This window comes from Blastomyces dermatitidis (assembly GCF_000003525.1).
Source record: "Blastomyces dermatitidis ER-3 genomic scaffold supercont1.4, whole genome shotgun sequence".
Lineage (NCBI taxonomy): Eukaryota > Fungi > Ascomycota > Eurotiomycetes > Onygenales > Ajellomycetaceae > Blastomyces > Blastomyces dermatitidis.
In genome coordinates this window covers 4,275,490-4,290,131 of record NW_025544777.1, presented here as the reverse complement: position 1 = coordinate 4,290,131, position 14,642 = coordinate 4,275,490, and the positions used below count along the sequence as shown (strand labels likewise).

The 14,642-nt window shown below is 48.1% G+C and overlaps 8 protein-coding genes across 12 annotated transcripts; 4 read left to right on the top strand and 4 right to left on the bottom strand.

The window, feature by feature from the left end:
* Window positions 1–274: 274 nt before the first annotated feature.
* On the top strand, window positions 275–1,455 carry BDCG_04378 (alpha 1,3-glucosidase; the record flags this gene model as incomplete). The annotated part of the gene is made up of 3 exons (XM_045420034.1): window positions 275–317; window positions 433–772; window positions 849–1,455. 3 exons carry the CDS (start codon window positions 275–277, stop codon window positions 1,453–1,455), a joined length of 990 nt encoding a protein of 329 aa, XP_045276218.1.
* Window positions 1,456–1,835: 380 nt separating this feature from the next.
* BDCG_04376 (tetraspanin Tsp3) lies at window positions 1,836–6,373 on the bottom strand. 4 transcript variants are annotated; one of them, XM_045420031.1, is made up of 6 exons: window positions 4,983–5,967; window positions 4,892–4,920; window positions 4,298–4,827; window positions 3,394–4,179; window positions 3,204–3,274; window positions 1,929–3,113 (listed from the first exon to the last, which is right to left on the bottom strand). In XM_045420031.1, exons 3-4 carry the CDS (start codon window positions 4,643–4,645, stop codon window positions 3,862–3,864), a joined length of 666 nt encoding a protein of 221 aa, XP_045280853.1. In that variant the 5' UTR covers window positions 4,646–4,827; window positions 4,892–4,920; window positions 4,983–5,967; the 3' UTR covers window positions 1,929–3,113; window positions 3,204–3,274; window positions 3,394–3,861. The 4 variants fall into 4 exon arrangements, with proteins under 4 accessions (XP_045280851.1, XP_045280853.1, XP_045280852.1 ...); XM_045420032.1 differs by having other exon boundaries at window positions 1,963–3,113; window positions 3,204–4,179; window positions 4,983–5,356; XM_045420029.1 differs by having other exon boundaries at window positions 1,836–4,179; window positions 4,983–6,373.
* On the top strand, window positions 2,177–3,426 carry BDCG_04377 (endo-1,3(4)-beta-glucanase; the record flags this gene model as incomplete). The annotated part of the gene is made up of 2 exons (XM_045420033.1): window positions 2,177–2,250; window positions 2,298–3,426. 2 exons carry the CDS (start codon window positions 2,177–2,179, stop codon window positions 3,319–3,321), a joined length of 1,098 nt encoding a protein of 365 aa, XP_045276217.1. The 3' UTR covers window positions 3,322–3,426.
* BDCG_04375 (mitochondrial large ribosomal subunit protein L1) lies at window positions 5,258–7,852 on the top strand. The gene is made up of 4 exons (XM_045420028.1): window positions 5,258–5,813; window positions 5,882–6,397; window positions 6,505–7,066; window positions 7,124–7,852. Exons 2-4 carry the CDS (start codon window positions 6,156–6,158, stop codon window positions 7,214–7,216), a joined length of 897 nt encoding a protein of 298 aa, XP_045276216.1. The 5' UTR covers window positions 5,258–5,813; window positions 5,882–6,155; the 3' UTR covers window positions 7,217–7,852.
* Window positions 7,392–8,409, bottom strand: BDCG_04374 (uncharacterized protein; the record flags this gene model as incomplete). The annotated part of the gene is made up of 2 exons (XM_045420027.1): window positions 7,392–8,333; window positions 8,392–8,409. 2 exons carry the CDS (start codon window positions 8,407–8,409, stop codon window positions 7,392–7,394), a joined length of 960 nt encoding a protein of 319 aa, XP_045276215.1.
* A 203-nt stretch (window positions 8,410–8,612) lies between these two features.
* BDCG_04373 lies at window positions 8,613–10,814 on the top strand. Of its 2 annotated transcripts, XM_045420026.1 has the most exons (2): window positions 8,613–8,737; window positions 8,839–10,791. In XM_045420026.1, exon 2 carries the CDS (start codon window positions 8,968–8,970, stop codon window positions 10,249–10,251), a length of 1,284 nt encoding a protein of 427 aa, XP_045280850.1. In that variant the 5' UTR covers window positions 8,613–8,737; window positions 8,839–8,967; the 3' UTR covers window positions 10,252–10,791. The 2 variants fall into 2 exon arrangements, with proteins under 2 accessions (XP_045280850.1, XP_045276214.1); XM_045420025.1 differs by having other exon boundaries at window positions 8,613–10,814.
* On the bottom strand, window positions 10,441–12,227 carry BDCG_04372 (methionyl-tRNA synthetase). The gene is made up of 2 exons (XM_045420024.1): window positions 12,086–12,227; window positions 10,441–11,908 (listed from the first exon to the last, which is right to left on the bottom strand). The coding sequence occupies exons 1-2, from the start codon at window positions 12,116–12,118 to the stop codon at window positions 10,790–10,792; spliced, it is 1,152 nt and encodes a 383-aa protein (XP_045276213.1). The 5' UTR covers window positions 12,119–12,227; the 3' UTR covers window positions 10,441–10,789.
* Window positions 12,228–12,257: 30 nt separating this feature from the next.
* BDCG_04371 (p47 protein) lies at window positions 12,258–14,333 on the bottom strand. Its single transcript, XM_045420023.1, has 3 exons — window positions 13,857–14,333; window positions 13,419–13,780; window positions 12,258–13,349 (listed from the first exon to the last, which is right to left on the bottom strand). The coding sequence occupies exons 1-3, from the start codon at window positions 13,929–13,931 to the stop codon at window positions 12,608–12,610; spliced, it is 1,179 nt and encodes a 392-aa protein (XP_045276212.1). The 5' UTR covers window positions 13,932–14,333; the 3' UTR covers window positions 12,258–12,607.
* Between the last annotated feature and the right edge of the window lie 309 nt (window positions 14,334–14,642).

The following is a 14,642-nucleotide window of genomic DNA, read 5'->3' as shown; positions in this document are numbered from 1 at the left end:
CCTGAATGCGCTTCATGTAAATTTATACAAGAAAGTATTAGTTAATCCTTTTCTTAATTATAAGCATGTAAGCTTAATTAGAGTTAAGGCTAGTGCCGGAAGTCGCCCACGATTCAGACCCACCCATGTGCCTTAGCTTCAAATCAGCTCGGCTTTGACAACATAACATGGCTCCTGTTTGACGCTGTGGGCTATCAAACTCTTCTATGCAGATGGAATTATTCGCTACCCTTAATCCTCGTTTCACTATCAAAAAGCAGTCCAACTTGAAATGATGGCTTCATCTGAGGGCACTATAAGGATTGGCTACGTGCCAGGTAGGCTCACTTTGCCCACAGTTTATCGGAAATTATAATCCAGCCCCTCACCGGTCAACAGCCAACATGCAATCTCTGTAACGTTGTACTAACATTAAACCAATGTGATGCGCAGAGCACTATCTAACTCCTCTTCACCTTGCCCTCAAGTCGACTATTTCCTCTCTCCCATTCAAAGTGACCATCAAGGCATTTCCCTCCGGAACTGGGCACATGATTACATCCCTTCGCGCAAATGAAATCGATATCGCCATCGGGCTAACTGAGGGCTGGGTCGCCGGATTAGTAGGCAAGACGCAGCTGGAAAAGGGCGACGTTGATGGAGGATATAAAATGGTAGGAGAATGGGTGGAAACACCTTTGAGATGGGCTATCGTGACAGGCCGTAATCGAAATGAGATTAACGGCGTGAGCGACTTGAAAGGGGGACGAGTCGGGGTGAGCCGATTAGGGAGGTTGGTATCAACCCATAGATTCACCATCCAGTCAGCGGCAGTGGCATGGAATGCTAACAAAAATGCTGTTACCCAGTGGCTCTCACATCATGTCATTTGTTCTAGCACAACAACAGAACTGGTCGTCGACTGTTTCTCCACTTAGATCCGTTATACTAGGACCTTTCCCATCACTTCGGGATGGAGTTATCGGCGGCGACCCTGCGGCCCCAGATGCGCCTCTAGCACCGTCTGCCGATTTCTTCATGTGGGAAGAATTCACTACAAAGCCATCCTTCCACCCATCGGAATCAACCCCGAACCCGCCACTGAAAAAGATTGGGGAGATCTTTACTCCTTGGCCTTCATGGCACATTGTTGCTTCAACCTCCACGTTTCCTTCTCCAGCAAATGATGCGAGACTCTCCCAACTTTTCGAGGCATTGGATAGTGGTATTGCTGCCTTTGAGGCCGACAGGGAACACGTGGTCAAATTGTTGGGCACGGGAGAATTAGGTTGTACATACAATGAAACTGATGTTAGGGAATGGCTTAAGGATGTACGGTTTGTAAAGCGCGGGACAAGGGGCGTTGATAATTCGGTTGTTAGTGGGGTTATCGACATCCTCAAAGTCGCAGATGTTATCCCAAAGGATATTGGAAATAATGATGCGATTGAGAAGGTCGTGGGGATTTCCAAATAGGTACGCAAGGTTTTTCCCCCCTTTTCCTTTGGTTTTGTATTAATAACAAGGCCTGCCGTGCATATGTTATTTGCTTGATCCGGAGCTGTTTCTATTTGCATGTATGCACTTACGTTGCTCGCATAAGACTCCCCAAATGACACTAAGATAGCAAGAAAAATATGAAGACCATAAAAAGAAATTTTTGACTGAAAAGCTCAATCATCTTTTCCTTTACCCACAGAAGATGACTATGAACATTCGAAACATTTAGCAATCAATACTCATTGGCCACCTTACAATGATCGCAGTCGCCAAATTCTTTCAGCGCCGCAGTTCATGGTGGCCCTTGTTGCACTTCAGGCCTGGTCCAATTTATGACGCATGGAATCGTCCTCGATATTTGCCTCATTAAGTGCGAGCTGGTGCATCGACTAATTTAACAATGCTGGATAGCCCTTTAAAACATACCAATGAGATAGCAACTCCACCAGGGTTTTTATTTGGTTATCCAGCCTCGTGATGGAAATAGCTCTATGCATCTAAGAAAATTGGCCGTTTGCCAAAGTATCCAAACCCAAATCGGCTCCTACCCCCCGATTCATTTACTCTTTTACAGAAAACTCCAATGACTACAATTGACCTTCAAATGAGAACCTCCGATCTGGGAACGCTACAAAATAGCCTCCTCCCCGCCATCATTTTCATTTTCATTTCCTTTTCCTTGGGATTGCCGTGAGGCATGGCTATGAAAAATGTATGCATTGCATCTACCGCGCAGCCCAGACCGAATACCATCTACGCCACCACATATGTGTATATAGAGGCGTGATGTTTCCGCACTATATATATCTAATTTGTAGCGTCCAGAGAGAAAGTCTACCAGACCCTTTGGCGCTGCTATTCCGTTGCACTTCTTCTCCAATGAATCCCCTTAGTGCCATTCTCCTTTTCCTACTCGCCCGTCAGGTTATAGGGGCATATAACCTCGTTGATCACTACCACCCAAACAATTTCTTTGCAAAATTTGACTTCTGGACGGCACCAGATCCCACCAATGGCCACGTCAAATACCTATCAGAACGCCAGGCACGCGCCGCCGGCCTAGTCAAAGAGACGACCATGAACGGCTATCCCATCGTCCGCTTGGGCGTTGACCATACCAATATCACCCCGACGGGCCGACCCAGCGTCCGCATCGCCAGCAAAAAGTCTTACAACCAAGGCCTGGTGATTGCCGATTTCCTCCATGTCCCCAACTCGACCTGCGGCATCTGGCCTGCCTTCTGGATGGTGGGACCTTCATGGCCCACGACGGGAGAAATCGACATATACGAAGGCATCCACTTAAACTCGCACAACGGTATGGTATTACACACGGGCCCCGGTTGCACCATATCCAAACGAAGCAACTTTGCGGGGGAAATCCAAACGTCTAATTGCGACGTCAATGCTCCAGGCCAATATATCAACCAGGGCTGTCGGATTGTGTCTGATAGCCCACACTCGTATGGACACGGGCTGAATAGTATAGGCGGTGGTGTATACGCAACGCTGTGGACGGCACACTCGATCAAAATATGGTTCTTCCCCCGCGGCGAGATTCCATGGGACATTGAGAATGGTTGCCCAAATCCCGATTCCTGGAATACAGCGCCCGCTGCGGTGTTTGAAGGGGCCTGTAGATTTGATGTGAGCTTGGTGAACTTGAAAATTGTGATCAACACCACCTTTTGTGGGGATTGGGCGGGAGGTGTATGGGCGTTTACCGATGGGTGTGCATCGCGCGGGAGGGATTGTGCCGATTATGTCACCAATAACCCTGCGGTGTTCAAGGATACTTTTTGGGCAATTAGATATATCAAAACTTTCGATAGGGGGTCCTAAAGGGGATATAACATTTCTGCTGAGATCAAGGTAGAGAGAGATAAACTTTACGTAATGGAATTTTCTTCTCACATTTAGTTATTTAATCATGCGATTAGCGTTTCGCCATCGGCGCTTTCCAATCGGTGTAGTTCAGGGCATAAACACAAGGGGAGACACAGAGGTAAATGTGGAAAAGACTGTATGTACCCTCAATCCCATTTAATCAAATCACAAAACCCGTTGATAAATTTCACATTAGGTTCATCCTGCCATTGCTTGGTAGACAGAAGTAGATGAGATGAAACATCAAAGCTTGAAGCTGCACTTACACCTCAATCCCAGATGGATTTGTGAAAACAAACGGCAAGAGGGGACAGGAAGTGAGAATGAAAAATGCGGGAATAGTAAATGAAAATTTGGGGAGAGAGAGTCTAAAACATGACAACTGGAAGGCTAAAGATAAGACCACATGGAAACGACAGGGAAAAGGAACCTACATTGCAGAAATAAAAGAAAAGAAGAACAATTTTTTCAATGTAAAACAAAACTCAGTTCTTCTCATAGCCTCAAGTTCGAAATGTGCAATGCACCAGAAGATCCAGTGTTGTAATTGTCGCCTATGTTGTTGCGGGCGTCCCCCTGGCCATTTGCAATGCCAAAAGCATTTACATTTGGTGACTGGGGCGCGGTTGGTGAATCCACCCTATGGCGTTCCTCTTCATCTGGTTCGTCATGGTAGCGGGCGTCCGTGATGAGCCTACGCGGGGTGCTATTTGCATGTGTCCCGTTCCCGTTTTCGGTACCTTCATTTGTCTCATGATAAGGTAGTCGAGTGTGGCGGGTAGATAGACCGTATTGACGGGAAGACAGGATGAACTATTCAACAATTAGTCTTTGATAAGTTTGTCTCATCGATATATGAACGCGGTAGAATCCTAGTTGATAATTTTGTGCTACTATCCCATCCCCACATATGATGGCTGCAAACACTCACTTTCATGGCCAGGCTCAAAACTGCTGCCGTAAAAATCATAGTAGCAGCTTCTCGTTGTGTGCTGCGCCATTCAGCAAAACAACTCCGGGTATATCCAAATGTACTAGTACAATCGCGTTGATCAGAACCACCTGGAAACGGCCATCCTCGATCGCGTGTACTTCTAAAACCGCAGCACTGGAGCCGATCCTGGATGGAGCGGATAGCGTTGGCATTCTTACGGGAGTAGTATGACTGCCATTGGTTTTCAAGACGGCATCCAACGATATCTTCAGACACAAAATAAGATATTGTAAAAGTAGCCAGGGCTGTTGGGATTATTGTAAGCAGTTGCTCCACAATGACCATGAATCTGCCAATGTCAATGTGACCCAGTAATGCTGTGCCTGATCGCTGGTTCCGACTGCGAGTGGCAAGATTGGTAAACAGCGGGATGAGAATGGCCGTGGCAATTGGGAGGAATGTTGTTATTCCTGAGAGTGGAATAGGTAGCCGGAAGGTAGTACTTCGAGGTACGGAACCATGCGTATCTGTTAAATGAATTGTTAGGCAGCTTGCGGGAAACGTATTAAGGTAGCTGGAGACTATTCATACGCGCTGAGAATTGTTGCTACAAGGCCGGTCTGGGGAGCAAACAGTTAGTATTCATCCCACTTTGAATGATAGATGTATATCGAGTGTATACCAAACAGCCTGAAACCACGAGTATAGCGGTTGATGACAACGTCATTTTCTCGTCTTAGGCCAACAGGACTTGGCATATGCCCGAATAAAGGTGGTTAATATGTTATGTATCAAGGATACGATCCTCCGATGTTAGTCTATATAAATGCGTGTGTGAGAAGAGTTTAACATAGCAAACCATATATCTAACCGCGCGCTAGATGGTTTGTAAGCTACCGCTCACCTACAACCTCTGGTCGGACACTCGCATATTATATATGTTCGACCTTGGTGCGGGGCTTATCCATGGATAACACTCAAAAATAAATGAGGCCTGCAGCCAAGCAGAACTGCAGATCACAGAAAGATTGCAGCCAATACATATCTTCGCACGCCCACCACTTCTCCTGTCAGCATTGGACCTCGTTAGATGTTGCTCGGTTAATCTCCGCCCTATGCTACGCTTTCCATATTATATGTGCTGGTTGCTTGCCGAGGGTGTGAGATAATCGTCTTATTTAGCAACGCAAATTCGTCTCCCTTTCTCTACAGAGGTCTGATGAGCCAAATTTTAATGGCAATAGCATTTTAGCAGAGACGAACTCGCTCCATCTACTTCACTGACATCTCTTCTGGGGAGAAAGGGAGCAGTTGAACCCGTCGTGGTTGGTTACTAGCGCTGCGAAACGATAAACGTGAGGGAAAAAGATATCGAGCAGCCGCAATTGTTGCTTCCAGACATCGAAACTGCAATATCAGTTGAGGACTTGAGTGAGAAGTTATTAGTATCTATCGACCTTGAGCTCGCAGCATCAGCAGCAGCTCCAAGGAGTAAACGCATAACAGCTGGCGGGTAGCTAAAGAGACATCCTTCTAATGTGCAAATGGTTTCATATAAAAGACTGATTCAAACATGGCTAGTACATATCTCCCGTCTTCCACCGACTAAGATTGTACCCATTTCATGCTGTGATCAGGATGTTGCTGGTGGTTGTTCTCGTCCTGTCCTGTCTTGGGGTGATGTTAAAAAAAAGCAAGAAAGTTCGCTAACGGTTGTAAATAATCTCGACCCCGGAATAACATTTTCCCGGCCAAAACTCCGTTTTCGACTTCCGCTTCAACCTCCGCAACAAGACCAAGATAAATCAAAAGAAAACCCCCGTCGAGAAAAGCTATCCTCTCTACGCCGGGCACAATGGCGACTCCCAGCAGATACATGTCATCTCTGACGAGAGGCATCGTATCTGCATTCCGACCTTCCATACGACCCAGCTCTGCGGCCGTCCTCCCCTTCCTATGTCCTATACAGCAGCAGGCAAGAAATGCCCAAGTTAGAGCTAAGTCGAAAAAGAGCACTAAGGCCAAGAAGAAGTACAAGACCTATATTCAACATAATATGAAAGAGGCGATCCAATTCACACTTTGCGATGCGATGAGGTATGTCTTCTCCAGCCCAATTGATTTCCTTTGTCAAGGAAAAGTAGTCTTTGAATGAACGAGCAGACACGCTAAGTAAAATCTGCAATTGCTTTTTACATTTCTAGATGGATCCGCGCATTCGAAGTAGGAAGACCACTTTCATCTGTCAAATACGAAGTTCACGTCCGACTACGCTCGACCCGAGGTGGTGCCGTCGTCCGCAACCAGGTCCGCCTTCCACACTCCGTCCAGCCACTCGCTCGCGTATGCGTGATCTGTCCTCCAGACTCGAAGGCCGCAAAGGAAGCTGCCTCAGTGGGCGCTGATGTAATCGGCCAAGAAGAAGTTTTCGAACAAATTAAAAAGGAAAATATTAATTTCGATCTGTGTATCTGCCACACTTCGAGTCTGGCTGCCATGAACAAGGCCGGGCTGGGCCGAATTCTCGGTCCCAAGGGCCTGATGCCCAGCGCCAAGCTGGGCACCGTGGTAGATAACATTGCGAAGACAGTGCGGAACATGCGTGGAGGAACGTCCTACCGGGAAAGAATGGGTGTTGTCAGAGTGGCAATTGGACAGTTGGGCTTCTCGCCTGACCAGCTGAAGCAGAATATTGTCACTCTTATCTCGCAATTGAAGAAGGATGCTTCTATGCTAGATGAGGCGTCCAAGGACGTGTTGGAAGTGGTAGGTATATCCAAGTTCCAGCCAGATTGTGCAGAATGCTGATATTGTATAAAATAGGTTTTGAGCTCAACCAACTCGCCCGGCTTCAGTTTGAATGGGGACTTCAGAAGTCCAGATTCTCCTCCCGTCCATGCCTTAACGGGACTTTGAATCACATTACATTGTATAAATAGTTGTCTTCATTTCCAGTGTTTAAATACATGGCGTTCTATGGTCTCCTTTGATAAAGAGAAATAAATAAATCCGCACATAACTCCCAAAACTCCGTGATATTGCCCAACCCTCGTTTGTCCAATCTACCAGCAAGAAATCAGGAAATCACGTATTAAATTTCCAGCTTCTTCACGGCTGTTTCTGCGTCAGTAAAGTCATCCGTTTTCTCTCCGATAAGCTGATACAGGCTCATGACAGACTGTAATTTTTGCTCCCGGTTCTTCCCATATTGTTTCGTCTGCTGTAATACAGTTTTCAAATCCAGCATCAGTGCCGCTTTTATTCGCTCCATTCTATCCTCTTGCTGGACGATAAACGGATGCTTCTCGCCCACCCTCCCACAAATCGTCCTGATATATAAATACTTGCGTATGTGTCGGTCGAGTCTAGATAGAGATACCATCGGGGCGCGACCGCTGTCACCTCCACTTACACCCATATCACCGTCATCGTCGGGCCCATCACTGTCCTCTGTTTCACTTTCGATAATCCCATCCGAGTCGTCATCGTCGCCATCGCCACCAACCCCGCCAGTAGTTTCCACCTGCCATTTCTGCTTCGCCCTCTCATCGGCGAGCATAAGCCTCTCTTCCAACTCCCCAAGACTCTCTTCAACGTCCAGCAGGTCATACCCAAGCATGACCTCTTTCCTCAACCCCTTCTTCTCTGCTAGGAGAGCAGAAATATCATCAATCCTCCTCTCATACCCATCCCGTATTCCCTTCACATCCCTCTGGAACGCTAGCAGTCCAACTCGAACTTGCTCAACCTTCTCTTCGCCGCCCTTTAGCGCGCTGCCTAGTGATAAGAAATCCTGATAGTTCTCATTGACGAGGTCGAGTAGTTCGTTGTTGAGGGATTGGCTGAGCTCGCGTAATTCAGCTTGTAGGTCGGAGAGGGTTTGGTGGCGATTGGTTAGAGAGGAGAGAAAGGTGGCTGGGTCGAAGGTTGGGGAGAGAAAAGAGGAGCGCGAGAGAGGTTTAGGGAAGGGGAGATTGGAATCTATGTGGTTGTCGTCGTCTATATCAGGGTCGGAGTCGTTTGAGTCGCCGAACTATATAGAAGTTAGTTGTGGGGCTGCGGACAGCTTGAGGGAGGAGGAGGGGACGAACGTAAAATCGCGAGGTCATTTTTTATGACCTTCTTAACTTCTCGGCTTAAATCTGCTAGAGTTGTGTTACAGCAATTGCTTCATGATTAGGGGTTGATATGCGAATGATGAATGATTATCCCGAGCATTGTATGAAGATAATCCGGAATTTGAATATCTGTGTCTTAGTCAGCATCATCTCCCCCCGCTTTTCCTGTTTTGTCCTCCCCAAACGTCCAACCGCTAAGAATCGCGATGACAACTCATCTTCTGCATCTCGCCAGCTTCGTGGATGTGGACAGGCGCTGGGCTGTCTGAAGCAATGCAGCTTGAATGGATCCCGGTTCATTCTCTTCTGCCAGACCAATGTAGGTCTTATCGAGCGCTTGAATCCTCGTAACCTTGGGCCCCTCTTCCCCCCCCGGCCCAAAACTTAGCCAGCTGTTCGCCAGTTCTAACCCCCCCGCAGGAACATACCTGCATGCTTTTGACGAAAATACCGCTGTACAAGTGGAGTGCTGTGGCAATATTACGGGGCCGGCCCCTATCCTCCTGTCTACTATAATAGAACTGTCCCTCCCATAAAATAGTCGCCGATATGGAGGCCAGGTCAGACAACAGCAACAAGAACAACAACTCCCAGAGACTTTGCTCGTCCCTCCCCCCGAACCCGTGGCTCAATCACCCACCCGCCAATTCTCGTGGGCGGACCCGTCTGTTCGACCCTCCCCTAACTACGACATCTCCTCTTGATGAGTCTACCCTTGCACGTCGCACTGCAGCTCTGCGCCAACTGAATGGTCTCCCGCGCGCGTTTCAGCGGAACCATAGACATACCACTTCCATCAGTAGCAGAGCATCTTTGCCTTCCCAGCCTGTGGTAGTTAGGACGTACTCTGCCGAAACTGATGCTCAGACACGGCCATCTGCTATGTCACGAGGCACAGGTATACTAGCAAACGGATCTGCTTCAGATAGGCCACCTGCCCAGCTACCATCCGTTCAGGACTTCGGCATTGACGGTATTCTAAGGGCAATTGAACCTGATATTCAAAGCACTTTGGATGCAATCGCTGAAATATGCGGAAGAAGCAAACTAAGTCTTGCAAACGAGTATGGAAGCCACCGGCCTCCCCTTGGGGAAATTCGTGCCTCGAGCAGATCAATAGATCCTGGCCTACTCCCTGTCGAGGAGGCCAGTTCGAGTAACGAAAGATTAGTTGATCAAAATGTCGTCATTCTCGGTGAGGATACGAGTACCGTCGACGGGCACAGTCGCTTCGCTTTAACATACCGCTCGTTCGTCAATCCACCCGAAGATGTTGGTCTAGCACCATATGGACCAGCTATGCCTCCTACCTGGGGTCAGGAGACATTCTCTCGACAAAATGCTATGTCAACAAGTCATCTATCATCTACTGGAGCACGGGCCCCACCTTCATCCCAGACAAAGGAAGCAAAACCTTCAAGACACAGTTTTGACTGGGCTTTGCTTGGCCGAGAGACGGAGCAGAGGCAGCAGCATCGACACAGCATGTCGACTCAGCCTGTTGTTTCTGAGGTCCACCTAGATGCCCAGGCAGATGGAACATACTTCATGGATACATCATGGGAGTCCTACCATCGGGAGACTTCTGGGCCTACTGAAGACTATTCAGTGGAATCTCCCGTGAACGAATCCCTTCTTCGAATCCGAGCTGAAAGATTATCCTTCCTGGCTGATTTGCAAGGGTGGCTGGCCTGGTTCAGAAATATAGGCCACCGTCTAGATCAAGATGGTGACTCTTCTGCTTGTCAGACTGCTGAAACGCGGCTTCGCGAGGTTCTACAGCGGCAGGGCAATTGCGTTTCCTCAGGCATTATGTCTGCTAACGTTTCTTAGAAATAAATTCCAGCCTCTTATGTTTTCCTCAGGTGCTTAAACTTCCTTTTTATAATCCAGACGTTTCCCTGCTGTATTTCTGGCCTGGCGCACTGAAGTTATTCTGTCTCATTATATACTCTCCACTGAGCCTTTATCCGCTATTCACATTTTACGTTTTGAAGGGCAACTCAATGATATCTAACGATTTACGTATACGACTTATCTGGGAGGTTCTCTTGCAAGAAGTTTATTTGAGCATTGCTATTTTTCTCATTATTTAGTGCCACTCTCCAAAATTGATAGTTAGCAGGCACATACAATACATTGAGCGCAAGCTATCCACATTACAATACACATAACAACTTGGGAGTCAACCGTTTGTACAATACAAATGGATTTCATTCCCATGAAACCTATTTTTCGCCCTTTCTATCTAGCCTGTCCAAGATCTGAAAATGCATGTGGTATAGAAAATAATCATGTATACTCGCTAGAAAATGTACACCAAATATGACCAAAAAAATAAATAAAGAATCATCCAATAAATCACCACAAATCACCCCCGCCCCTCCGCCTCTTCAATAACAGTCCTCGCAAAGCCCTCAAACAGCGGCCTAGACCAACACTTGTGGTACCTTTCCACCAACAAATCCTGAGCCTCCCCTTCCCCTTCCCCCGCCCTCACCCCCTCCACCATCTCTCCAAAACCCACATCAATCGGCACAGCCCCCAAAAACCGCACCCCCATCTCCTCCGCCATAACCTTCCCACCACCGCTAGAAAACACATTACTCACCTCCCCGCAGCACGGACACGAGTATCCGGACATATTCTCCACAACGCCAATGACCGGAATGCAGGTCTTGGCGCAGAAATTGAGCTCCTTGCGCACGTCTGCGGTCGAGATGGCTTGCGGGGTTGTGACGAGGACGGCGCCGGCGAGGAAGGGTTTCTTGTTTTGCTGCTGGTGTGTAGACGTCGTGGCGTTGCGGTTCGTGGTTGTGGGTGCGGGTGTGGTGGAAGCAAGCGTGAGCAATTGCTCTGCGAGAGCGATGTGCTCGTCGCTGGTTCCTGGTGGGGTGTCGATGAGTAGGTAGTCTATTTCCCCCCACAGCACGTCCGTGAGGAATTGGCGGATCATGGCGGTCTTTTTGGGGCCGCGCCAGATTACGGCGTCGCCGCGGTCTCGCAGGAGGAAGCCGAGGGACATGCAGTGGAGGGAGGCGCGGGGTGTGCTTTGGGGTGTGTTTGCATCTTGGTGGGATTGGGGTTGGGTATCTGTATTTGTATTGGTATTATTGGTATTGGTATCTGGTGGTGTTGTAGAATGTTGCGGCGAGGCAATAGTAGTAGTAGTAGCTGTTGTATTTGTATTTGTATCTGTACCGGTAGGTTCGCCGCTGCCCGCGGTGGAGGAGGTGGACGAGTGAGGGGGCGGAGATTTCGCAGAGACATTGGGCGAGGACGGAGCTGCGGAAGCAGGGTGTACTAAAACGGGCATCCAGCCGCCAGGCGCCTGGGTAATTTTCGCATCCTCCTTGCCGACCAGACGTGGTATGGAAGGCCCTGTCAAGTCGACGTCAAGAATGCCTACCGACCGGCCCTGGAGGGTTAGGGCTAAAGCGAGTTGGAGGGTTACGGATGATTTGCCGACGCCGCCTTTGCCGGATAAGACCTATGATTTGTAGTATGAGAAATATGTTAGTTACGGTTCTTGAAATTTGATTCAGGAGGTATGGTGCTGGAGATTTTTGTTTTGCTGTGGTTGTTTTTTGGTTTATCGATAAAGTGACAATTGAGGGGTGCGGAGCAGCGCGAGGAGGGGAAGGGAGGGAAGGGGAAGGATCTTTACCAGCACGATGTTTTTGACGCCGACCAAGGCCATTATTTGTTAGCTGTGGTTCTTTAGAGAATCCACAGTCATCGAAGAGTGCTTAGGACTGATTCCCGATTGTTGTTGGTGGTGGTGTTGTCCTGGTTGTCGTCTTTATTTTTATGTATTTTACTTTATTTTTTTGGATTATCAAGCATCAGAGTGGCGTCATTTGGCAGCACATTCCCCCGGCGTCCGCTCCGTGAACAGCGACTGTACTCCGTACACCAATATTACTCGCATGAAGCATGATAACTTACATCGAATGCCCCCCTATCACAAATCACAGGTATGACAAATTATTTGGTTAAGGGAAGTCATTGATTTTTCGTACTACGACCCGCAAGTCGTTTTTACTCTTTATTGATCTATCTATAATCGTTTACCCTTGCTGCCCTATTCCCGTCTCCCTGCTTCAGCAGCGGCAAACAATAAAAGAGGCGTAGAAGTCAAAAAGCGAGACATAGTTCAGCATTCCATCACATAGAAACTGTTAAATGTTCACGTCCATTTCTGTACCACAACACCTCCACGCTTGTACTCTTTGAGATCTCCTATGACCGCTTCTTTATCAGTCAACTCCGTACTGGGGAACGTCGTCATCAACACCCACGACCGTTGCTGGCTCGCAGGGTTCGCAGCGGCCACGAACGAATATATATCGCCAATCGTATTTGTGGTGTTAAATCGAGTAGTTAAACGCGTTCCATCTCCTAATCGTATTTGGAATGTAACCGTAGGCTGCGACTCATCTATTTTTGGGCCTTCCGGTCTAGTGGCCTCCTCTGCTGCTACTGTTGCTGCTGCTGCTACCATGGGCACGGGGATGGGCGAATTGGTCCCCGAACCCGGCGTTGGGCTACCAAGTCGCTGTCCGCTCCCAGAGAACGGTTTGTACTTGGGTTTTGGCTTCACGTACTTCTCACCATGTTGCTTTATTTCCACGTCAACTTCTTGGCCGGCCTGCACGTTCATTATCGACAGTGGTGCTCGCCCTTGTCGGATGCCATTCAATATCTCTGCGTTTCTAGGGTCGTCGGATCTGTAGAGCTCGCCGTCATCTACAGAGAACCCGTCTTCCCAGAAGTGAAGCGTTCGACTAACTCGGGGGGCTCGTTGAGGGCGGTTGGCACTTGGGTCTGGGATGAACTGGCTTGGTGTATCGTCGCCTCCAAGAGTACGAGCGGCGCCAGTGAAATGGGAACTTCTAGGTTTGTATTCGTCGGCCGGTCTTGGTGCCGTCCTAATAGTAAAGACATGTTAGCCACGCGACAACTGTGGGTAATTGGGTTGTGAATAGCGAGCTTCTCACCTTTTTGCCTTCTCGATAATTTTCTGCTTGAGATCATCAGGGTTCTGGACAGCCAGTCCTGATTTCTCACCTCCAGCAAACATATCTTGCCCTTCATCGGCATCATCATCACTGTGATCATGAGCTCCAGCATCGCCTGAGCCGAGATCACCAAGCGTTGCAAACTTCTTCCTCGGAGCGCTCCGCATACTGGGTTCGGAGGTGAGGGGAGGCGCCGTGCCACCAAGAGATCGACCGCCTGGAGGTTGTACTGATTCATCATAAGACTCAGGGTTATTTCGTGTGGTATCGTCCTGCTCGGGATAGTAATCCGCCATTGCCTCCTCGATGTCCCAATTATTTGTCGCTAAGTACTCTCTGGCCTGCTCGAAATATGCGAAATGAATAAGTGGAACGTGGCAGATGAAAATTACAGGCGATTCATAGAAAGGAACTTACCTCCGCAGGAGATATTCCCGTAATACCACAGAGCTGGGAGATCAAATCATCCTGTTCCGCCTGAGGAGGGGCCATGGCGCTGGAGGTTCGTAGGTGCTGCGGTTGAAAAGATCCGGCAACGGCTTCACCGCTGGCCTAGGGTATTGAAATACAACTAAGCAAAGAATGCTCTCGAAGGCGAATAGTATCTAGATACAGGACACAGAAATTGAGGAGATGAAGTCGTAGGAAGATGAAGCGAAGACAAAGCTTGCGTCAACCCGTCAAGCTCCAAAGGGAACAACAAGCAAGTGAAGGGAAGCAGCTGCTGACCTAAGCAAGACGTCACGGCTGCCTGGCCTGGTTAATTTGATATAGTAACGGCTGTAAATTCCTCAGGCTCGCGGTGGTTTTTGCTGTGCTGGAAAATATGTAGAAAATACGATTTGATATAAAATTGTAATCTGAGCTTAAATAAAGTAACATATAAAATTTGACCATCTTGGTAATTATTTGGAATTGGGATTCTACATGTTATAGATATTGGATATTTAGGTGACTTGACTTCTGTCCAGGTCAGGTGACTCCTGGCTGGTTCCGCTTTCGCTTCGATCATCGGCGGAGAAATCAAAGTCAACGAGATACACTGGATACCATTTACCAAATTACCATATACCATTTATGATATAGTATACACGGCACCTCTCACATTTCCAACCCAATTGCCATTGGTAGCTCTGGTTTATACGGCGCCTCTCCTACAGTTACCCAACTGTGCTCGATCGAAACCGGCTATTCCTCCCCCCT